The sequence below is a fragment of the Callorhinchus milii genome, unplaced genomic scaffold (assembly GCF_018977255.1).
Source record: "Callorhinchus milii isolate IMCB2004 unplaced genomic scaffold, IMCB_Cmil_1.0 Scaffold13, whole genome shotgun sequence".
Classification (NCBI taxonomy): Eukaryota; Metazoa; Chordata; class Chondrichthyes; order Chimaeriformes; family Callorhinchidae; genus Callorhinchus; species Callorhinchus milii.
In genome coordinates, this window is record NW_024704754.1 from 4,144,593 (window position 1) to 4,170,199 (window position 25,607).

Sequence of the window (25,607 nt, forward strand, 5' to 3'; positions counted from 1 at the left end):
GGCTGGTTGTCTCAAGCGACCAGTTTAGCAGGTATTAAAAGTATCTTTGCTGAACCAGTTGAGGTCAGCTTCTGATTCCATTTCATATTTTCCTGGGAAAATGTTCGCTCCTCTGGAGACAAACGACCGAAAGAAAAGGCTGCAGCCTCCCTCAGTCACCCGCTCATCTCAAGGTTGAGAAGCACTCAGGTTGGAGAAGGCTGTCAAAGCAAAGGTTGCCCCAATCTCTCTTTCTCCCGATCAGTTCTTTTCTCGTGGGAAACCAGCCTGCTCAAGGTCACTAAAAGCTTGAGGAGGGTGGGGTCTTACTCCATTTTCTTTCGGAGGAAAAACTAGAGACAAAGAAACCATGTTGTAAAAGATAATGGAATCATAGAATTATACAGCACAGAAGGAGGCCATTCGGCCCATCGTGTCTGTGCCGGCTCTTTGAAAAGAGCTACCAAATCAACTCCACTCCCCCGCTCTCTCCCCATAGCCCTGATCAATCCCACTCGCCCGCTCTCTCCCCATAGCCCTGATCAATCCCACTCCCCCGCTCTCTCCCCATAGCCCCGATCAATCCCACTCCCCCGCTCTCTCCCCATAGCCCTGAACAATCCCACTCGCCCGCTCTCTCCCCATAGCCCTGATCAACCCCACTCCCCTGTGCTCTCCCCCTAGCCCTGCATAACCCCATAGATGAAGTAGGTGAAAGGTCATCTACCAACTGGATAAAGAAAGATCGATTCGGGAAGAGAATCAGAAGAGACAGAGAGTTGGCACTTGGAGTCCTGAACCATATTTCAGCTTCTAAAGAAGGAAAATCAAGACTAAGACTGAGACGACTGTCAACAACTTTATCGACGCTCTCAACAGTACCTGGATAGCTTCTCGTTGATCGATTGGGCAGCAGTGCAGCAGTACCTGAATACATTTCGGTGGACACCTTACACCATTCCACTGCTCCTACTGTAGCTCTTTAACAAAAATCTAATGGGATAAATTTGTTATTATTTTGTAGTACTGTACGTGTAAATGCACAATACTTTGGTGTGTAGAAGATGCCACGCGATGCATCCATAAAGGAGAAGGGAACCGAGAGAGAGGACGGGGTGTATCCTGGAGTGTATAAACACTGGCACCGCAGAGGCTGGTGGGGCAGAATGGCCGGTTCCCGTGCCACACCACTCTGTGTGAGTGTTTGTTATCAGATCCCTTCGATATCGTGTTTAACAATCAGTATGAGCACAACCTCGGCCTGTGAGACGCTGCTGTGTACAATTGGCTGTCGCGTTTCGCCCACAAAATATACAGTCAATTCACTTTGCAGTACATTCCGTGAAGCGCTTTGAGACGTCTCGAAGACATGATAAGGCGCGGAATCAAATCTAAGGATTATCGTTATTATTGTTATAATGTTCCTCATTCAGGCTGTGTGGGTGTGTGCAGGGGTCTGATTTACACTAAAGTTAAAGAGACGTGATGGTAGCTTCCTTCCGTGCAGCAAAATTGTTAACAGATTTGAAGTTTTCGCTCTGGTCACAAGTCCTAGAGGTAATTGTCCATTACAGATGCGTCACTGACTTGGGGAGACGGGCAGCATTTGGAACTGAAGCTCGTGATTAGCTGCAACAGGGAACAAGACTCTTCCATCACTTCGTAACTTGTTGAACAAGAATACTTTTCATTTTCCAATAACTGGTTTGCGTCTTCTCTAATACGGTCGGTATTTTAGTAAACTGAGATCATGACTCAAACGTTGGTTGAAAATTGACGGTGTGTTTTGTGGGTGAAACACGGCAGCCAATTTCTTCAAAATTAAATTAAAATGTCACTGGTATTGGAGAAATAAATCAACAAGCGGTGCTAAAGCTTTTACTGATTAGGACATAAATGTGATGAAGTGTCAGACTGACTTTATTTTACACTCAAGACGTTTCTTCTCTGATAACACATCTGTTCATAGGAAATGGCCTCTCTGAGCACAATCCACCGATTTATCCTGTCAGCCCCCTTCGCCAACAGCTTTTAAATCTATTTATATACACTCTTCTTAGATACTATCTTGAAAAATAAATGACAGCACAGGTATACATTAAACATTACTCGCCTTTCCAATTACTAAGGACGTGCAGGATTGATGATAATCTCTTGGGTTCAGTGAGTTAAGTGTCAGCAAAGTACTCCATCTGCTCCTCAATCAGAGGAAACATTTTCCGACTGTCTTGGAAATGATCCTTCTCCCAGTCACCTTTGATGCATTCGACAACGTTATTGTTTCGATAACGTTTAAGACACATTTGCTTAATTTGGTGTTCAGCTTATAAATCGTGCTCCACTTTACTTACCGAGCGGAAAACGAGTGCGTCAGGAACGTGGGCCGCAGAGTGTGTAATCCACCGCCGCGAACAGCTTTTTTTTCATTTTCACAGAATCTTTTTCACTGCAATTTTGTTTTACACATACCGTATTGTTGAAGACAGCTGTCACATAGTAACAGAATACACAAGGTTCAGAAGCCATTCATTAAAAATACCTACAAGGACAATACTTTGGTCACCGTAATAAATAGTATACAAAGTTATAGTCCCGGACGTAAAAGGTCCCACTCCCATTTCCTTTGTGTAGCTGACCTATTTGTGGAGGCGGAGGTTGGCTATTAGAGTGAAGAAAATAATAATTCCAGTGGTGAATTTATGAATTCTGCCTACGAATCCTGGACAGAAACAAGGTCGCTGTGATTCCATATGGTTTTGGAGAGGCCATTGTGTAAAACGGTGTATCTGTGAATGAAGAGTAAACTCAGGGTCAGAACATTCAGCAAAATTAATAATAACAATCCTTGCATTTGATATAACGCCTTATCACGTCTTCGAGACGTCTCAAAGAGCTTCACAGGATACACTGTAAAGTGAATCGACTGTGCATTTTGTGGCCACAAATGTCACTTTCTGACAGGTTTTCTTTTCAAAGTACTTTTAAGGGAAAGGTATTAAACTTGTTGAATTGTTCCCAAAAATATAACAATATTAAATTCTGCTGTAAATAGTGGAATTATCGAGTTTGGCCTCTCACATTCCTCTTTACAGACGTCAGGACTGGATGATAGAAATGTGTGTTTAGACTTAAACTGATTTCACATGATCTTGTAATGTTTTACAAGTCAGACATTCTGGATTTAAAAAAGGTTTGTGAATTTTCCTATGCTCTGGTCTACTGTCTGAGAATATTTAATCCGTATATCCATCCCATTAAGTCAGATATATCCAGTAACCTTGAATATTACGTAACAAATAATTTAATTAAACTGTTATCAATACATATTCATGTGATATTTTTATAGGCCCTGTGATACATTTTCTAAAATGTTTCAAAACAAACCTAGTATTTGAACAAAAATTAGAAATTGCCAGTGACCTATTCTGCAACAGCCTTATTTTTCCAAAGCTGTGAGATGTGTATTTTAAAATCAAGTAACACTGAGAGAGACGCAGCCTGTTGATTTTATAGAGCAATCAATAAATTATATCTGCCGGTCTAGTATCATTGTGTGACTCATGAACATCAGGTCAGCCTTGAAGTGATTAGTGCTGTGAGATTCTGAGCAATCAACATTTTTTATTACAGATTAATTTGGAGGCTGTGGAACAGAACACAATATTGCAATATTCCCTGAGCTGCTCAAAACTCTGCCTTAATTTAAAAATACTATCAATGCCAATCATCTTACTTCATTGGAAAAATCTATTCCGGAGACATTAGCTACTACTTGTAAAGAGTATTGTTCAACATTTTAATCCAACCCAAAAACATAAGCTGCTATTTCGATCAGGATATAGATGGGCAACTGGGGAAAATCAGAATTTATTGAATGAATAATTACTTTTTCTGGAACATCTCAGTTTAGAAATGTGTTATTCATGAAAAAATGAATAAACTTCCCTGAAATCATACATAAGGATAGTTGGTGGGAACCATTGAAAACATTTATTTTCATGAGTGAGATTCTGTCATCCATCAAATCATGAGAGGCAAACACACCACATAATGCATTGACTGTGAGCAATGGAGAAGAGTTGCTTTTGGACTGATATCTTGATTGTATAAAGAAACCAACTGATATTGTTTTGATCATTATTGTCATGTTTTTTCAATTAAAATGACTTATTTTGTTTCCTGATAAAAATTGCTTCCAGCCCTCATGATAGGCTATCAGAAAGCCTACAAAATATACGGTCAATTCACTTTACAGTATATTCTATGAAGCGCTTTGAGACGTCTCAAAGATGTGTCAAATGCAAGGATTATTATTATATTATAAAGGATGCAGCAAAAAATATCCAAACATGAGACATCCCACAGTAACTATGTCCCATTGACAGTTACATGCGTGTGTGTGATGTGAATGTTAACTGTCTTATCAATCTTAGGATTGTAAATTACAGAAATATCTATTTCTAGTACAGAGAGTTTTAAAAATAACATTCCTGGAAAGAAAATGTGCAGATTTAATTAGTTTGATCTGCATTATGTTTGCCATTAAACTCATAGTATAAACTCGTTAAGAAAACCTACGCTAATAAGTTTTCAAATGGCAATTCCAGGCATTTAATTGTGCTGATAGTTTACCTAAAGGGTACTGTGTGACGTTATTGTGGTAAATAAATCAGGTTTTAATGTTGCAGAACGCCCTAAATTGTGTCCTGATTCCAGGCTTTGACATTCCAGCAAACCCTCCACTTTCGGTGCAAAGTCAGGAAAAATCGGCTGCTTTTAAACTGGCAAAACCAAATGCATTGTGTGATTTAGTTGCTGTGGATCCGTGCATCGGGTTGAAGTTCAGTATAAAGTGTCCGTCTGAAGCACAGCACAGAAGAAGCCAGGGCTAACCAGCAGTGTGGTTTGCAGATTGGTTGAGAAGCCAATCTGCTGCGCCAATTTTGCTCACAAAATATAACCAAGTGAATGCGTTGTCTGGGCATGTACAGGGTTCCACGGAGATCGCCTGTACCCTGATCCACCAGATCCAACCAAAATGTTCTGAAATAGCAGGGTGTGAGGGGGGGGAGAGGGGGGTGGGGTGTGAAGGGTCAGCTCTTGCCTGGAGCTGGTGTGAACCTGGTCTGCTATAGACCCAAAGCCTATTTGAGAGAGACAAAAACAGGTTCTTTGAATCATCGACAATGTAGACTGTTTTTTCTTGTGGCATATCTGCAGTGACCACTGTGCACTGTGTGTCCTGCCCAAGGACTCAGTGTCCTCTTGTGACTTCTTCTGTCCTTATCTGGTTTGGCTGTTGAGAAATATTCTGTCGAGGCAAGAGATCCATTAAATACTTTTGGATAGCAGATTCAGTGAAAGTGCAGGAAACCACAGACACAGAGTGAGGATAATACATGTTGTCAGCTCAAGAACATCCAAGTGATGTAGACTGAGGCTTTTCTCGGGCAAATTGATGATTTTAAAAAATTAATACTGGCGAGATGAACAAGGTAAATGTTAGGAAAATGCTTTCAACTGCTTTTAAGTATTAAGAACTTTTCACAGTGAATCTTATTTAATAATAATAATGATAATCCTTGCATTTGATATAACGCCTTATATTACTTCTAAGAGACTTCTCAAAGCACTCCACGGAATATATTGTGAAGTGGATCGGCGGTATATTTTGTGGGCAAAGTATTTCACACTTACTAGATGGTTCTGAGCAATAGGATCGCATTTGGTTCAGACGCTCTGGTTCATGGGAATGCTCTTTCTTTGGAAATTCTGGTCTCCTGTGCTGTGCTTTGCTTGTTGTGCTCCATTGTATTTGCTGCCACTTGAACGCAGTGATACATTTCCTACATGCATGGACCGTGTGTGGAATTGCTGATATTTTGGGTGAGAAAAGCAGAAAAGCAGCACTCTGGGACACTACCCTGCGTGAAGGACGTTATATAAATGTAAGTTATTGTTGAAAAGCCCTTCATCATTAACTGTGGAGTCTGCAAAGACGAGTGCTTGGAATAGGGCATTTGATTTTGTGTTGAAGAAAAGTTCTTTGTATTTTAAGACTTTGGTTGATGAAAATATAGTTGCGTAAAATATTTGTGTAAAATATCCCGCACAAAGTCTCAGTTTTGTGATTTAATCTAATTCATCAGCATTTTCTTAGATAATAATAATACTTGTGTTTGATATAGCGCCTTATCATGTCTTCGAGACCTCTCAAAGAGCTTCATAGAATACACTGTAAAGTGAATTGACTGTGTTTTCTGGGTGAAACGTTCACACTACACTGGGTAGAAGAGGCTCCTTTCCACGTGTTGCAATTAGATTGGTGGTTTGAGATCCTTTTATCTCCTGTCTCTGAATTCAGAAGATGCGTTTCATTATCAAACTCTTTTGCACAGCAATCTGAACTACAGGGCTATGGCCTGGAGTCTCTCCTCGCAGCTGCAAAGCATCATAACCTGATCTTGCACAATTCCTGTCATCTATACCAGGCTTTGGCTTCACATGTGTGTTTGGCTTCTCATGAATTCAGTCAATGTCTGCTCTGGCATCAGTTCTTCTCCGTCACGTTGACATGTCCAAGCTGCTTATTCATTCATTCATTCAATCCGGGGCCAAAGTTATTCTAGGCGTTTTGTTAAACTTAATAAGAATAAGAGAATAATTCCAATTAATGCTCAGTATTTCTCAATATGCATAATGTATGCAATTCCAGGTTTCTCTCTTTCATGTACTCAGATATTATAACAATAAGGAAAACAACCCTATTTGGGGCAATTTCCACTAATTTTTCTTGATAATGTAAAGTTTCCATTGACCTTCCTAACATCATATTACAGAATTACAGAGAGAGATACCCTGCTTACAGTCACCTTCGCTTTCTCTCCAGCTCAGCATCAAACTTCGCCATTGCTCAGTGCTACCCTGCATGAAGAGCGCTGGTTAATGCAAATTGTTGTTGGTATTGATACAGCACAGAAACAGGCCATTCAGCCCAACTGGTCCATATATTGCCAGGTGAGTAATATGCCAGCTTTGCAATGGATGCCGTTTGCTTCTCTGCACAGAAGCGGAGACTAGGCAGGACATGAGGAGAGCCTTCAATACACCACACAAATTCACGTGCCATCGGGCCAAAGGACAGTTTCCTATGCTGATCTGAAGCTTAACAATTGGGGTTCGGTGCAGGATGATTGTCTTTGAGGGGAACTAGACAGTATCATTCCACATCCCTTCAAGATCACACACATCAAATAACGTTTAGAACATGCAAGGGAATGTTCTTAATTTCTGCAAGCTTTGTTCCTGGATTAAACAGTCAGTGGGTAAGAGGTATAAAAGTCAGAGTAACTTACCCGTCTACACTGGGTCAGGGCTAGTGCAGAACAGCAGGAAAAGCTTGGAGAGAGCAGAGCAGCCACTGTGAAGTGCAAGCAGTAAAGATTGAGAGGAACAGAATCAGAAGAGTGAGAAGCGAAAGCTTAATAGGTAGAGAACGTCACAAACAACAAATCAAAATAATAATAATAATCCTTGCATTTGATATAGCGCTTTTCATGTCTTCTCGACGTCCCAAAGCGCTTCACAAAATAGACTGTAAAGTGAATTGACTGTATATTTGTGGGCGAAATGCGGCAGCCAATTGCGCACAGCAGCATCCCACAAACAGTCGTGGATTGAAGGGACCAATTTATTATTTTTTTCTTGAAGGATTATTATTAGGCTCTGTGTGGAGTAAGAAAACTTGCCCAAGGTTTCACCCTGCTGGGAATTGAACCCAGGTCTCTCGCTTGCAAAGTGAGTGCTCTAACCACTGAGCTATAGGACTCCACAAGTAGCGCCTTATCACATCTTTGAGATGTCACAAAGCACTTCACAGAATATACTGTAAAGAGAATTGGCTGCATACTTTGTGGGCGAAATGCGGCAGCCAATTGCACACAGCAGCGTCCCACAAACAGTCGTGGACTGAAGTGACCAAATTATTTTTATTTATTTTGAAGGAATTATTACTCCTGGAAAATTAGCAACTGCAATTAATGAAATATGGCTGATTTGTTATCATGTTGGTACAAAGCAAACAATCCGATAGGTTCAACAAAAGGACAAGAATTTTGAAAAATAACATTTTCTTTTTGTCCTGTAGCTATGTTTCAGCGTACATCAACTCTGAGGTTAGTTGCAATCCGAAGAACATCTCTCTGTCGTGAAATGAGGACAGTTAAGGTTGATTGGAAAATATTGAAGCTGTGGTGGTTAGTGGTAAATGTCAGCAAAGCGGTCAAAGCAAAATAGTCTTTCATGTGAGTATAAAGGGAAACGTTATTTAGTTCATCATGTTCATTGTTACCAAATTGAGGATCTGTTGGCTTGTCTCATCTTGCAATCATCCACTGGATCCTAAATATGCCAAGACTGTGCTCCTTGCACGTCCATTTGTGCTTAATTTGTTGACCACTAAATACCAATGTATTTCTTTTCCAATATTTTGTGTATGATTCACCCAGCTGCCTCAGTAGCAGACAGAGACAAACTCTTACATCAACTCTGCATTCAGCTTTCAGAAGCTCACCACGTGTGTTCTAATCATAGAATCATAGGGTTACCCACCACAGAAGGAGGCTGTTCAGCCCATCATGGCTGTGACGGCTCTTTGAAAGAGCTGTGCAAATTAATCCCACTCCCCCCCCTACAACCTTCCAAATTTGTCCTCCCCAAATATCTATTCACTTCTCTCTTAAAAATTGTTTTCGAATCTGCTTCCACCGGTGCATTTAGGCAGTGCATTGCAGATCCGAACAACTCGCTGTGCGAAAAAAAATTCTCCTCATCTCCCCTCTGGTTCTTTTGACAACACTCCAGTATGTGAGGTACACAGTTCTCTTGGGAGAGAATGAAATGGCAGACAGCACTGCAGAGTGCAGGGCTGACATTAATCACAGACACCTTCCCAGTTATCACAGAGGTGACTTTAACATGGGCCACTGAGCCCGCAGGATGTTTCTCTAGATCTGCGGCACTCCGGGGGTTAATCTGAAAGCACCCTTTTTTTGTATTTTAGCTGATTGTCCTTACCATGGATGGAAAGAGGGAAAACAATGTGAATTTTAAAATCTACAGCATCTTCAAGACAACACATACTGTGTCTGTGAAGTGTATCTGATGACAAGAAGCTTATAAAAAACTGCTCAAGTTTTTCACGAAATGTGGTTATGTGTTATCGCTTGTGAATAGATACCAAACAGCGGTCCTGCCTACTAAATACAAGTTGTTATTGAAGCGATGGGTTCTTGAGAACAAGCCAATTTGAGTTGGATCAAGTGTGATTTATATTACAAAGGGCAAAATACTGCTGAGGCTGGAAATCTGAAATAAAACAGAAGTCACTGGGAACATGCAGCAGGTCAGGCAGTATCAGAACTGGCGAAAGGTCATCGACCTGAAACGTTAACTCACTTTCCTCTCTCCATAGATACTGCCTGACCTGCTGGTGTTCCTAGCGACTTCTGTGATTTATATTACGTTCATCTAATGCAGGAATACAGCACACGACATCGATTAACTTGTATAATAGGAGGTTTTATGCAGGATGGGAAATCGTGGCTAAAGTAGTTTAAAGAATAGTAAACAGACTGGACCTACCTAAGTACCTGTGTGGATCCATTGATGGCTGTAGAAGAGGAAGGGATGGTCTGGCCCAGGAAAGAGGCACGCCTGTACCTTCTGTTCCCACAGCACAGAATAGTCAGGAAGGCACATCTGAAGGATTTGTTGAGAAAAGCATAAAGAAATGGATTGAGCCCCGAATTAATATATCCCAGCCACAGGAAGGCAGTCCACAGCTGGTCGGGGACAGAGTAGTTTATAAATGGGTCCACCACATTGGTGATAAAAAATGGGGCCCAACAGAGACAGAAACATCCCATAATAATGCACAAGGTTTTGGCTGCTTTGGTTTCAGTCTTCATTCTGTGGTGGCCTTGCTGGTCAGCCTGTTGCCCGTTGTCTATGGAGGCTCCTGCCCGTTTCAGTATGTCTATCTGCCTTACATGTTCTCTGGCAGTCACATAGATCCTCTGATAAGCGAGGACCATTAAGACGAGGGGTATGTAGAAAGCCACCACTGAACACGTTATGGCATACGGTTTGTTCACCATAAATACACAATGCTTTGTATCGTTTCTGAATTTTCTGTCTTCTATCTACAAAGTGAGCACAAATTACAAAATTACGTTTGTATAGTGCCTTTCACGTCGGGAGGACGTGAAATGTATAAATGTAATCTGAAGGTCTTCATAAAGGACGTGTGGAGGCAGCTTACTGAATATCACTTAGAAAACTAGACAACCAAAGCGTTGTTTAAAATAAATTCTATATTACTGGTACATTTCATGATTCTCGTCCATTGGGGCTTCGATTGGCTGTATTTAGTTATCTACATCTCCACGTCTCGTTGGTTAGCTGAAAAGGCTGGTCAGCCATTGATCGCCTCGGGACGTCCTCCTGACGTGAAGGCAGCTGTATAAATGTAGTCTGCTGGTGTTGTTGTTGTTGTTGATCTTAATATTCGATAATATTAGATAATTTCTACAGTAATTAGTATTGCATTATGCACTGCCTTCAGCATTGAACATATTCAGTGTTGCATTTTAATACTGTTGCAAATGAAACTCACCAACTCCTGTATCCCAACGCTATTCCAGCCTTTCATGATAGGGAGGAAGGAGATGAATAATGGGATAAACCAGCAACCTCCCAGCATGATAGTCACCCGGATTGGAGTCATTTTATTACTGTACACCAGAGGCTGACAACAAATAGCATAGTACCTGCACGCAAACCACAGGAAATACTTTAATTATAGAATTAATACCCAACGGAAAGGCTGAGTGAATCATTACGTGACAACAGCATAAACCGACACAAACTGATCCCCAGCATTGGAAGGCATGGCGTTTTATGAATAATTAGAAAGTGTGTAGAGGATTTTTTCTTTACAGAAAACAAACATCTTTATTCCCGTCAACCCGCCTCAATGATCCCTCAATACTGTCAGAAAGTCTCTCCTTTTCTGTCATGTGCCTTAATTGCCCAGAAAGTGTAAATTGACCTGAAGACAATTAATTAATATCTTTAATCCTATCATGGATTTTCCTCCCCCCCATTTTCTGTGTGCGTGTGAAGGAGATGGTGTATGTTTGCATGTGTGTCGGTATGTATGTCTTTGTGTGTGAGAGAGAGAGAGAGAGAAAAGGTGTAACAGATAGAGCTATGGAAGAAGTGAAGGACAATTAGTTTATGACGTTTGATGTTTCCTATTTTTGCCTATCAGAAGAAAATCAAAAACAGTACCTAAGGAAATAAAAAAAGAATATATATTATTATATGTAATGACGAAATGACTCTTCTCTTTTATGTTGTAAAACTCAAGCTAATTGGAAGCACTGTTTTATTCTCATAGCTCAATGAACCTGTCTAAAGGGATCAGGGCCTTCACGTACCTATCGAGAGAAATGCAGCACAAATGGAGAATAGATGCTGTCGTCAACAAGACATCTAAGGACGTCCGAACAAGACAGAAAGTATTTCCGTAAGCCCAGTTATTTTCTATCAGCTCAATGGCTCCAAAAGGCATCACCATGACAGACACCAGCAGGTCAGCGAATGCCAGAGACACAATGAAGTAGTTGGTCTTGATTTTGCTGTAAAATAAATGAGTATAATTTAAGGAGCTCGTAAATGATTCGCAACTCAAAATCTGCCCAGACTTAAATATCCAGAGATTTAATTTTTTTAAAAAAACCTTATAAATAACCGATACTTTTAATCGAAAACGGGAATGCATTCTGCTCAATTTTTTACAAATATATTAATTGATATCACTAAAATGACTCTTAGTGTGTGCCTGAGGTATTACTGTGCACGGAACTGCTTTTCATATGTGATAGGGATATGTCATATGTGTAACGACTTTTATTCCTTTCAGAAAATATTCAAAGATAACATTGGAAGTGCAAGCAATCTACAACATATCCTACAACAATGAGTTCACTTGTCATCATACTTGCTACCCCAGGTTCACCACAAAGGAAAATCTGGTTGAGAAATTGTGTTGGTTAACAGAATTTGATGTGTTAACTGACTCGTGAAATCCCAGGTTTGAGAGCATGGAAATACCCACCGTAGCTGCCGATCCTTACAGACAGCCACCATCACCAGAAGATTTCCCAAAACAGTCATCATCATAACAGCAGCAAGAAAGGTGATGAGGACCGTCTTCTGAAGCATAGACAATCCGTTAAGGTCATGTGGCTCACTTTTACTTGCACTAAAAGCCAAGGAGAAATAAGATCTCATCAATGTTAAGGGCCACATGTTGAAACTGCATTCGATTTCAACTGGCTTTTAGTCCTGAAACCAGCAATGAGCGAGGCTACATATGCATCAAAAATAAAAGCAGAAGTCTCTGGGAACACACAGCGGGTCAGGCAGCATCTATGGAGAGAGGAAAATGAGTTAATGTTTCAGTTCAATAACCTTTCGTCATCGAGCTGAAACAGCAACTCATTTTCCTCTTTCCAAAGATGCTGCCTGACCTGTTGGGTGTTCCCAGTGACTTCTGTTTTTATAACAGATTTTCAGCAGCTGCAGTATTTTGCTTTTTGTGTATATATCAGTTTGGCTCAGTCATTAGAATTTTTGCCTCTGAGTCAGGACAAATGATACTGTGATTACAATAAGTAATATCATTGCAAAGATCAATGCTTAAGTCCATCTACTTAAACTCTACATATTTTGAATATAATCTTTTTATTATTATTAAATGACTAACTGTAACTATTTACTATCATTTTTTCCCGTGAGATTAACGTGCACAGGGGAAAAGTATTCAAAGTTCTGCAAACTAATATCCAAGATGTTTATCAAGAATAAACATCATTACCAGTGTCTGTATAAACAGTTAGCTAAGAATATACTTCTACTATTAAAAAACCAGAGAAAGTACTATTTTCTGTGACTTGTCTCTGTGTATTTGTTGATTGATCTGAAGGCTGTGACAGAGCTATTATAAAGGAGGGCTGAGCTTTCTTTCCACTCGAGGCAACAACATTTTGTCTAACACACTGAAAACTATCCTACATTAGCTGGTGAAAGCTCGTGAAAATGGATGTTTGCTCGTTCATTCTTATCTCTAGAAATTCCTCAGCCTCCATCATAGAGCAGCATTGTGCTCGCAGAAACATGCTAAGTTCCTTTGTAACAAAGGTAAAATACTGATGTGGCTAAAGGAAGGAAACAGAGGACAATCTAATAATAATAATAATAATCCTTGCATGTGATGTAGTGCCTTATCACATCTTCGAGACGTCTCAAAGCGCTTCACAGTCAAGTGAATTGACTGTATATTTTGTGGGTGAAATACCGCAACCAATTGTGCACAGCAGTGTCCCACAAGCAGTCGTGGATTGAAGTGACCAATTTATTATTATTTTTTTGAAGGAATTATTACCTCCGAAAAAGCAATCCGCCAATCGATTAACAACCGGGTTCCTACTTACTGCTAGGTAAACAGAGGAGCGTGGAATAAGGAAACTTGCCCAACGTTTCAAACTGCCCGGGAATTGAACCCAGGTTTCTCGCTTGCAAGGCGAGGGCTCTAACCACCGAACCACAGGAATCTAAGGAATGCAATCTAAGGTATTGGGGGAGATATTGAATGCAAACTCCCTTGCTTTTTGAATAATGTTGCCAGGTCTTTACGGTCCACTTGGACAGGCAGATGATAACTGGCGTTATTGTGTATAGAATTATGTCAGCATGGTACCATTTCAGTTTTTAACACTTCAATACATTTTAGAAGACTTCAAACACCATTTGCAATTTTCTCCTCCCTACCTCTCGTTCACATCAGCTTTATCCATCACAAGTAGTTAACATGCATACATTCAGGTTTAGGGCCCACAGAAGATAGGTGGTCCTGTAATAAATAACAAAACGATAGATTAATCTTATTTCTGGCATATTGACATGCAAGAGATGGCAAGTCAAGGAGTTGCACTCTCTGAGCCCTGTTACAGTGACTGTAGCCATCTGAACTCATATAATAATAATCCTAGCATTTGACATAGAGCCTTATCACGTCATTGAGACATCTCAAAGCGTTTCACAGAATATATTGTAAAGTGAATTGACTGTGTATTTGTGGGTAAAACGCGGCAGCCAATTACGCACAGCAGCGTCCCTCAAATAGTCATGGATTGAGTGACTAAATTGTTTTTTTGGAGGTCGAGATTGTGTTGACTCAGTCCTCCCCGCTGATAACCGGAGAAAGCATTCACTTTGCACACTTCTCTCTTGTTGTGAAGCTGCAGGAAATGTATGAGCAGGTAGATCCAAGCTGACACCTGACTGAACTTCACGATTGCTATCCAGCACTAAATAAATTAATGCCTGTTCATTCTGGATTTGCCCCTGAGCCCTGATTGCACTGTTCACTTCAGTACATTCCCCCATCTTCTTATTGACATTTGTCTGCCAATTGGGTGGATTAGTTTCCTACCATTTCACCTCTCCATGTTCAGAACAGTGTGACTTATTTTACGCTTCTTAAAATATTTACGCTAGGGCAGACATGTATGATAGGAGGAATGCACGTTTCATAACTAAAAAAGTCTTTGAAGTGATGAAACTTTCTTGTACTTCCACTTAACCATTGCCACTTTAAATATGAATTGATGAACCTGGAGATAAGCTGTCCCTTCATATCAAACACTGACATTTCCCACCGAGATGTTAGAGAACACACAACCCAGAGCCAGAGTAAGTGGTCCAGAGTTTTGCAATTGGTTTGAGCTGAAACTTCACAGTTCGCTGTCTGTTCTCTGTAGAGTTGATTACTTCTATTACAGAAGCAAACCTCTGTGACAGCCCATTTCACTCTGTCCCTCACACTGTTTACTCTACAAGTGCCATTTTATAAGGTTATTCTGAAGAATTATATTTACTCAGAAACAGCTTTGTGCCAAGGTAGAGTGACTTTCTCAAGCACAGAATTGAAAACTATTCAATCAATCCAATTTACGGTATATTCTGTGAAGTGCGTTGAGACGTTTCGAAGATGTGATAAAGCACTACATCAAATGCAAGGATTATTATTATGATGATTATCTTGGTAGATCTGGATTTCTGTGCCAAGTGGGCAACCATTGTGTTGTTTTCCACCCAACATCCATTTGAATAAAGCATAACATTGGAGGCAATAAATGTGAAACTGTTTGAAATCTGAACCTGCAACATTCGCTGTTGATATTATGAGTCTGGTTTCTGCACAGTCTGCAACTACTCTGCTTTGAAAGCAAACTTTTCCATTCACTTATTTGGGAGCATTTGGAACAACAGTTTGATAACAACAGGGTTCCTTCCACTTGTATGGTTTGTGCGCTCAGCCTAACACACTGACTTTGCTCAGCAACCTTCAGATGTTACTTTTGAGCCATGGTTGTTTGCTGCTTTTTCTCTCTTTGACTAAAAGTCTCGCAAGCGAGATGCCCTGGGTTTGATTCCTGGACAGGGCGAAACCTTAGGCAAGTTTTCTTTACTTTACACCCCTCTGTTTACCTAGCAATAAGTAGGAACCCGGTTGTTAGTTGATTGGCAGATTACTTTTATGCCGGTAATAATTCTTTTTTAAAAAAAATTGGTCACTCAATCCACGAGTGTTTGTGGGACACCGCTGTTCGCAATTGGCTGCCGCGTTTCGCCCAAAAAATATAGTCAATTCACTTTGCGGTATATTCTGTGAAGTGCTTTGAGATGCGATAAAGCGCATGCAAGGATTATTATTATTATTATTACAGCATCCCCTATGATGCCAGCACACTGACAGGCTGGGATGGACAATATAATGGGCTGCTGCTTGGCTAACTCCCCTGATCTCAATCATTGGGGAAAGAAAGATCGTTCTGTGTTTCACACGCTGTGTTTTAGCAGCAGCTACACTCTTTGGGGTTGCGGGGAACCTTTCTGTCAATCGGTTTTATTACTAACATAAAATAACACAGATTGACTCCAAATATACAGTCAATTCACTTTACAGTATAGCCTGTGAAGCGCTTTGAGACGTCTCAAAGACGTAATAAGCTGCTCTATCACATGTAAGGATTATTATTATTATAGATATCAGGTTACCAGCCTGGCCATCGCCAGGTTCAGGGTTTATAATGTGGATTTCCAATATTTGGTTTGCCTTTTGGGTGAGACTGAAAGGTCCCCCAATAAGTCCTCCCAATTATGTGTACTTATGTGAACCAGGTTAGTTTATTGTGGAGTCAGGAATGACTTCTTCACTCCACACCAGCTACAATTCCTGAAGAATCTTGTTTGCTTTTCCTGTGGGTGAAGATGTTACAGGTCTGACAGGACAGCTCAGCACATCGCCCAAGAAAGCCATCTGGGCTTGTTCCCTGGGCTGGAGAGAATTCACTGCAACCCTTTGTGTGGCCTTAATTACTGTTTGCAAGATAAGTTACCATCATCAGTGTCACCAGCATTTCCCAGGCAGTTAGTTGGGAGCAGATAGTTAGGAGCAACAACAATAACAACAACAAATTACACTTGTATATTGCCCTTCACATCGGAAAGACGTCCCAGGATGCTGGACTGTCCGGGTTTTTCTTAGTTAGGAGTAGGAGAGGTTAGTTAGGAGATGTTAGTTTGAAGAAAAGGGACAGACAGATAAATTAGGGTTTATTCAGATAGCTGTCCCTCCGAGCCATTCTCTACCCACGCGATTGGAAAGCTTCCAGCCTGGGTTTGCTGTAACATCAATAATTTACCCTCCGTTACACATCGATTACCCTCAGGCAGAGATGCTCCCGCTGCACCAGCACCGTTCACCTGCACTCTGGTGTCAGGGGATGTGCACAACAACAACAAATTACATTTGTATAGCGCCTTTCACATCGGGAGGACATCTCAAGGTGCTAAAATATACACAGCCCCTTGCTTCTCACACTCCCTGGCCAGGGACCCAAGCTTGTAATACAGGACATAACTCACTCTCTGAGGCTTGTAATAGGGACATCATTCACTCTGAGGTGTGTAATACAGGAACACCCCTCTCTCTCTGAGGCTTGTAATTACAGGAACAGTCAACAGTCTAATTGACAACTTTTGTTTCTGGGTGGATAACGAAATCGATTTACCAATGACAGGAAGGGACTGAAATACAGAGAAAACTTACTACTGCAATTGCCAACAAACCACAATGATTAATTGTGATAATTACCAACAGTTACAAAGCATTGCACATCCCTTGTCTCTAGCTGTCTGTCTGTGTGCAACAGGCAATCCAGCTGGCATCAACCTCACTCATTCACTGAGATGCCCAGCAGAGACCCAGCTTGGCAGGGGGTTAGGTCAGCAAAGAAAATCTCTTACCATTTCACTCTGGCTGAAATATTCCCAAACAGCATGTTACCCTCTCAGGAATGCAGATGGCTTCATTTCCACAGTGAGGGAGGGGGTGGCAATTGGAATAAAGTGGGTAAAGTTTTGAAATTTGATCAAGTCCTGTCTCTCCTTCTGTTCACAGCTTCCAAATGACTTCTTGGATTTTAGCAAAGACTTGTCCCCATCTCTCTCTTTCTCTTTCTCTCTCTCTCTCTCTCTGACTCTCCCCAAAGGGCAGCTTCAGACGTGAGCATTAAGCAGGACTTGCTTTTGTTGGTGAACAAATCATTTCAGGTCTTGTTTGACTCGTCTGGAAATCAAGAGACTTAATCCAGAGAAGAGAGGAGTTGAGTGCCTGGACCTGGGAGTGCTGTGGGTGTGAGTGAGAGAGAGAGAGTGAGTGAGTGAGTGAGTGAGGCTCTCAGAACAAATCAGCTAATGCTCTCACTGAGCTGTAGCTGTGTGGTTAGGAGAGGTTGATGGTGACTGAAGGAATCACAGTCTGTCTGTCTCAGTTTTCTCTACAACAACACAGGCGCCACGACAAGGCAGAGCAGAGAACATTTTTTTCTGCAGGAGGCAGAAATGCACTCACAATCAGAAGTTAGCAATGAGAATAATGCTATATTGCTATACGTGCCTGTTCAAAATATGGTTATTGTACGACAAAACAATGCTATAACTAATTGTTCCAGGTGTTTAAGTTAGAACTGATTGGTATGTGATATTGTACTATATTATATTATATTATAGCTGTACCAATGACTTATTTTTTCAATAATACATAGTAATAATAATCTTTGCCTTTGATGTAGCGCCTTATCGCGTCTTCAAGACGTCTCAAAGCGCTTCACTGAATGTACTGTAAAGTGGATTGACTGTATGTTTGGTGGGCGAAACTCGGCAGCCAATTGCGCACAGCAGCGTCCCCACAAACAGTCGCGGGTTGAGTGACCAAATTATTTATTCTTAAAAATGTATTTGCTCAAAATATAAATATTGTACAATAAAAATATGGCTGCACTACAGACAGGCAACATTGACTTGAATGTATAGAATATATCCTGAATCATCCGTAAGACAGGCATCACTTCATCAAACAGTATTTAAAATGAAAAAGGGCAAAGCACGATGAAGGTATCGGGTGAGTGATTCAAACTGCATTATCTTTCTGCATTAGGAGCAATTTGAGTTCAAGTAGCAAACCAAATGAAAGAGTAGTGTGATGAACATGGGTGTGAATTGATGCAAAGTGCTGAGGTTTACTTTGGAGTGAAAATCCTCGACTGACAAGGGACCTCAGCGTAAGTGGGCTCCAATCTCCCTGTCTTTCATCACTGTAGCCCTTGATCAAGGGCAGTTATGAAGATCATTCATTTCACTAGCATTTTATTGTGCATCACAAATGCATTTAGTTGTGACGCTTTCATTTTATGCTGAAGTCCACAGTAAAACATGCAGCAGCACCGAACAAAGTGTGGAGCAAGTTTGGCATTTTGCAATGTGAGAAACTACGCTGATTTAGGACTAGAGCAATCTAACACTGATGTTAAATGTATACCCTTTGGAACTCCATCCCACATTCCCTTCGCCTCGCTCCCTCCCTTGCCTTCTTCAAGGCACGCTTCAAAACCCTCTTCTTCAACCGCACCTTCAGCCACCTCCTACCCTCCCTACCCTCCACCCTCCCAGATCCCAATTCCCAGCTCGGGTCCTAATCCCTGACTGTCCAGCACCTTTGACCGTCCTCCCGAAGTGAAAGGCGCTATACAAATGTAATTTTGTATTGTATTGTTCCAGTCTGTGATCAGACTTCGATTAACACAGTCATATTCCCATTATTTCCTTCCATTCACACTCGCTGTGCTGCTTTGTTGATTTTCCTGTATCCAACTGATACAAACAATTGTAATAAAAATCTAATGCAAACAAATAAAGGTTTCGTTTATTGTGCTCTCGATATCGGGTATTTACGGGAAGATTTACATCCAAGTTCTAATAATTTACATCTCACAACTTTCTATTCTTATCTATTAGTAACGTATTTAAAGGGGATCGGTTCCTTTAAGGATCAGTAGATTGTATTCTTGAACAAATGCTTACCTAGAAATCATTTATTCGTATTTTTCAGATATTTGCAGTGCGACAGAATGAAAGATCAAGCCTTTGTCATTGAATGTATTGAAACATTGACAGTTGGATAATTGGATAGCAGCCCATCAGAAATATGCTGGTAATGGATAATGTACTTCATTTGAAAGCTGCGTTTTCAAATGGCACTTACAGTTAATCTCTAAATCCCTACATGAATTAACTAATTCAATATTTATTATCTGAATACATCTGCATTCACGTTATTTCCCAACCAGGTGCCAAACTCCAGTACTAAATAGTTCAAGCCCCCAATTATACCAATTAATGACCCATTACAAAAAAGGTGGCTGACAATAATTACTAACGGCACAGAATTAGGCTGATGGCCGCTTTGAGAGCTCGAGTGTTACATTTACACAATAGAATCAAGTCAGGCTTCAGTGATCTGAATTATCAGTGATTATGGAGACTGTCTCACATCTTTGAAAGTAGAGTTCCTGGAGCCTCATATTAATAATAATGATCCTTGCATTTGATACAGCGCCTTATCACGTCTTCGAGACGTTTCAAAGCCCTTCACAGAATATGCTGTAAAGTGAATTGTCGGTGTATTTGGTGGGCGAAACGCAGCAGTCAATTATGCAGAGCAGTGTCCTACAAACAGTCGTGGATTAAGTGAACAAATTATTATTATATATATTTTTTGAAAGAATTGTTACCCCCAGAAAAGAGAGCTGCCAATCGACTAACATACGGGTTAGGGGAGTTTGGAGTAAGGAAACCCACCCAATGTTTGTTTCGCCCTGCATAGATAATCGCCGTGGATTGTACAGGCTAACCCTAACCCTACGTTCACACGCTCTTTCCATGTGGAAAAAAAAATGACTTAGAATTTTGTACTCCAGGCTTCTCATAAAGAATTAGGACTTAGGACCAGGAATTTTAAAAGGTTTTTTTTTAGAAACTATTTATAAACAGTAAAAAGCTTATGAAAAGCTTAGTCTCCTCCAGAAAGTTTAATTTACAATCCAATTCCTTTGACTGCATTATAAATGGAGATAAATGCTATTGTGTGTCAAGTATAAATTCCTGTGTATTGTGCGCTTTGTGAAAACAATTATCTACAAACCGCAGCGGGAGCTAATAAACGGGTCTATCTCAGACTCGGTGAGAGCAGGTTTCCGGAGAAGCTATTCCCACCGTTCTCTGAGTTGATAACTAGAGGGAACAGCTTTAAGGTAATAACCGAAAAGAAGAAAGGGAGAATTTAATGGTAAGTTAAAAGTAATTAGGTTCTTCCCACTCGTCTCCCGATCGCCCTGCAAATCAAAGCATTTGCTGTGCGTGGATGGATTGTGTCTCATCTCATAACTCGGGTTCTTATGCTTTTTGTGCCTTTAAGCAGGTCACATTGGTACAAAATGCACAACTGTATCTGATTAATCGCCCCTGCGCCAAGCAAGACGATAGAGTCGGAGACAGAAAAGGATATCAAGTTGCTTTTGCAATTGATTTAGAGGAACACTTTATTTGGTTTATGCACTGGCATTTCTTTTGTACCACTGAAGATTACACTGCATTCAAATAACTACTTGCTCTTTAAGGAAAGTAAAAGGAAAGCTTTAGTCTGGTTGATCTATACCTTACATGGGCTGAGTAATCCAATTTGAAGGTCAGTGAGTCCTTTTTACATTATTTATTAAGGAGACAAGGTTGTTCTCATTCAGTTGGTTGTACATATTGTGACAATATGTTCAAAGGATTACCATCCCGTTATGCTGAACTATTAAATGTAGTGCCAATCAGAATAATTTCTGCTGTGTAAGAAATTCAAGCTGTAAAGAAAATTACTTACAATTGTCATGGATACTTAAACTGAATGTGCGAAATGGATCCATCCAAATAATTTACGTTCCCTGAACCCTTATAATAATAATAATAATCCTTGCATTTGATATAGCGCTTTTCACGTCGGGAGAACGTCCCAAAGCGCTTCACAGAACACACTCTAAAGTGAATTGACTGTATATTTGTGGGCGAACGCGGCAGCCAATTGCGCACAGCAATGTCCCACAAACAGTCGTAGATTGAAAATGACCAATTTATTATTGTTTTGGGTTTTGGAGGGATTATTATTATATTATATATATTATTATGATAAAACGATGCTGTGTTTTATTTTTATTTTACCTTAAATTGAACAAAGTCCTTTTTTGGGGTAACTTTTCTCCTTGTCTAAGAATGTTAAGAATAGTTCCCGAGATCTTGGCCGACCCAAGTGACAATTTTTCATGACTGAGATCACAATGTATATCTCAGTACAGAACAATATCCTGCCACACCTAGCATTAGCAGAGTAATCAATAGGTAATCTTTTACCAATTATACCAAACAAACTCAACATAAATTCATACCTATATAACAGTGTATGGAGCCCTGTAGCTTAGTGGTTAGAGCACTTGCCTCACAAGCGAGAGACCTGGGTTTGATTCCCAGCCGGGCAAAACTTTGGGCACGTTTCCTTACTCCAATGCCTGATAATAATCCCTCAAGAAAAGAAAATAATAATAAACTGGTCACTTCAATCCACGACTGTCTGTGGGATGCTGCTGTACGCAATTAATAATAATAATAATCCTTGCATTTGATATAGCGCTTTTCACGTCGGGAGGACATCCCAAAGCGCTTCACAGAACACACTGTGAAGTGAATTGACTGTATATTTGTGGGCGAACGCGGCAGCCAATTGCGCACAGCAATGTCCCACAAACAGTCGTAGATTGAAAATGACCAATTTATTATTGTTTTTGTTTTTTGGAGGGATTATTATTAGACGTGTGGAGTAAGGAAACTTGCTCAAGGTTTCGCCCTCTGCCTGGGATTGAACTCAGGTCTCTCGCTTGCAAAGCGAGTGCTCTAACCACTGAGCTACAGGACTCCACAATTGGCTGCTGCATTTCGCCCACAAATTCACAGTCAATTCACTTTACAATATATTCTGTGAAACGCTTTGAGATGTCTAGAATATGTGAAAAGCACTATATCAAATGCAATAATTATTATTATATTACTATGTAGTGGCTGTGCAGTATTGCAGAAGTGCCAAGTACCAGTTAAAATGTCACTAAATGAACCAAAAAGTGATGGGAAAACTTTATGAATTATGACTCATTGTTAGAGTTAGGTATTAATCATGGCTAGATTGAGAAATGTGGTCTACATGAAAAATATTATAAGCGGTAAAAGGCAACATTCACAATAATTATGCAGAACGTGGAATAAACGTGCTCTCTCCTCTCTCAAGAGCTGACAGCAGCCGTCATTAATTCCAATGTTCGAGAATAGTTTCTCACTGTGAACCAATTGCTTATCTCTCTCCTCACAAATGCCACCTACAGGACGGACACACGCTTCACGTATCATCTTTTTATTGTCATGGAAACAACTTGAGCAACTTCTGTTCACAATTTCATGCCTGACCCAAAAGTGCTGAAATAAAGTGAATTCATGGGTGGAAAAAATGGAACAGATTGCCTCAAAAGATGATAGATTTCAGCGCGCTGAGGCATTCAAAGCAGATAAATGGATGTATGCATCACAGGTAAGGAAATGCATGGATATGGAGAAAAAGCAGAGTCGTGAAATTGTTCTGCCTTTGTACATACGTGTCTTAAAGCAGCAGCGGCAGTGAATAGGAAATATTCTAAACTCTGTAAAAAAAAATTCACATAAAGCAGAATGGTTGTGGGGCACTGTTGTGTGCAATTGGTTGCTGTGTTTCGCCCGCAAAATATATGGTCAATTCACTTTACAGTATATTCTGTGAAGCACTTGAGACGTCTTGAAGACACGATTAAGGCGTTATATCAAATGCAAATATTATTATTAGAATCCAAGAGCATCCATGGCAGCTCAATGCTGTCAATATCATTCTTTATTTTTCCAGACTTGGGTCCAAATGCTTTAATAGCCTAATCATCTCTAATTGAGGGAGAAGTGGCTCACATAAGTCACTAGTTTTTTCTACAGAACAATGTGTAGAATCTTAGAACAATCAACTCTAAGATGAGCCAAAAACACAGTTAAGTTGTTGCTTTTATGTAAAGCACCAATTCTACATTTTAATGGGATTAAATAAGAGAAAACTGTGAATGATTTAGATGATGCCACTGTTAGACGTGTTTGGAAACAGCTTAAGAGTTATTAATTGGTATAAAACAGCCCAAACATAAGTTTATGCAGTTCATTTTATTGAACAGTATAAATCATAACAGATATGTAAAAGCCAGAATTAAAGCAAATATTACAAATAATTGATCCATTTTCTTTACAAAATGTTGAATCTTGGCGACACAAATATTTTGATACACAAATTGCCAATGAGATACTTTTCATTCTGGATATGAAGCAAATTGCAGCTTTGTAACTCGGACAAAATCCAAACGCAAGCCTTTTTTAAAACTGTGGACAACTATTGCAGGTAAACATCAATGAAGAATTTCCGTTGACGTAAAATGGGACAAGATATCTCATCGTAAAAAAATTATCCTTGGCTCTCCAGTGCAAAGTTCCCAGGGTTTGGGTACAAAATACAATCAGGTTTAAATGCCATTCGTAATGCGGAATAATTTCACACACACAAAACATTGAAATTTGACATTATTATTAGTGCATTGTGAATTTTGACATTGCAAATATTAAGGTCCATATTAACCAATTACACGGCACGGTACCCTTTTTAAAATTGCGATCGATACCAGGGTGATCAATAGACAGCAAAAATATAGAAAAGATTTCAAACAAATAGACATGTTCATTTAGCTCTGTGCACAACAGCAGCAACATTTGTATAGCGCCTTTCACGTCGGGAGGATGTCCCAAGGCGCTGGATGATCAGTGATTCGGACCCAAGCTGGGGATCGGGGAGGGTGGAGAGCAGGTGGGGTGGGGGGGGAAGACCATGATCGAAGGCATGGTCGAAGAGGAGGGTCTTGAAATGGGTCTTGAAGCAGGCAAGGGAGGGGGTGAGGTGGAGGGACTGTGGGATGGAGTTCCAGAGGGTGGGGGCAGAGTGGCTGAAAGCCCGCCGGTCAGTGGTGGGGTGGGCGAGGCGGGGGACGTGAAGCAGGCCGAAGCCCGCTGAGCAGAGGGAGCAGATAGGTTGGTAGGTGCTTAGGAGGTCACAGAGCTGGCAGGGGGAGCAAGGCCGTGGAGGGCTTTGAAGGCGAGGACCAGGATCTTGAATTGTATCCTCTGTGTGATGGGAAGCCAGTGGAGTCGGGCGAGGATGGGGATGATAGGCACAGAGCCTGGTGCGGGAGAGGACATGGGTTGTAGAGCTTTGGGTAATCTGCAGCCGATGGAGTTGGGGAGGCCGACAAGCAGTGAGTTTGCATAGTCAAGCCTGGACGTTATGAATGTGTGTATGAAGGATGTGAGTCAATGTGTGCACTGTTTTTTTTGAGTGAAATGCATAATAGCTTTGATGCAACTTTCAGAACGCTATTTGTTAAAGGTCAGATGATCAACACAATCTATTTGAAGCACAACTTTCTCACGCGATTAAAAAAAAACTTAGAATTCCAGCAAATACATTTTGTTAAAAAAAATGAAGTATAAATAAAGTTCTCAGAGATGTTTCGACACTGGCTTCATAAAGTTACCAATATTAACACAATGCATTAATAATAATATCCTACAAGTTATGAAACCAAATTAAATTAAAACTATAGAATTTATTCGGTTTGATTTAATGTGATCAGAATACACCAATAGAAAAAAAAAACTATAAAACACCGAGTATAGCTATCTAGTATCTTTCACAGTAGAAAGACATCTGAAAACATTCCACACAGCTGGCGAATTGGGAGGGGAGCCAAGGGTAAATGTGGGCAAACCACATAAATTTTTATTTTTCATAAAATAATAATCCTGGCATTTGATATAGCACCTTACCACGTCTTCGAGACAGCTCAAAGTGTTTCACAGAATACACTGTAAAATGAACTGACTGTATATTTTGTGGACGAAACACAGCAGCCATTGCGCACAGCAGCGTCCCACAAACAGTCGGGTGATGAGTA

General features: G+C 40.4%; 1 protein-coding gene and 1 long non-coding RNA gene across 2 annotated transcripts; one reads left to right on the forward strand and one right to left on the reverse strand.

The window, feature by feature from the left end:
- Window positions 1–6,538: 6,538 nt before the first annotated feature.
- Window positions 6,539–17,658, reverse strand: htr4 (5-hydroxytryptamine receptor 4). The gene is made up of 7 exons (XM_042340156.1): window positions 17,419–17,658; window positions 13,876–13,957; window positions 12,161–12,307; window positions 11,481–11,681; window positions 10,655–10,808; window positions 9,622–10,181; window positions 6,539–6,621 (listed from the first exon to the last, which is right to left on the reverse strand). Exons 2-7 carry the CDS (start codon window positions 13,899–13,901, stop codon window positions 6,600–6,602), a joined length of 1,110 nt encoding a protein of 369 aa, XP_042196090.1. The 5' UTR covers window positions 13,902–13,957; window positions 17,419–17,658; the 3' UTR covers window positions 6,539–6,599.
- On the forward strand, window positions 8,186–12,229 carry LOC121850067. Its single transcript, XR_006085456.1, has 3 exons — window positions 8,186–8,282; window positions 11,441–11,569; window positions 11,966–12,229. It is a non-coding gene; the product is annotated as an uncharacterized LOC121850067 (long non-coding RNA).
- Window positions 17,659–25,607: the final 7,949 nt, after the last annotated feature.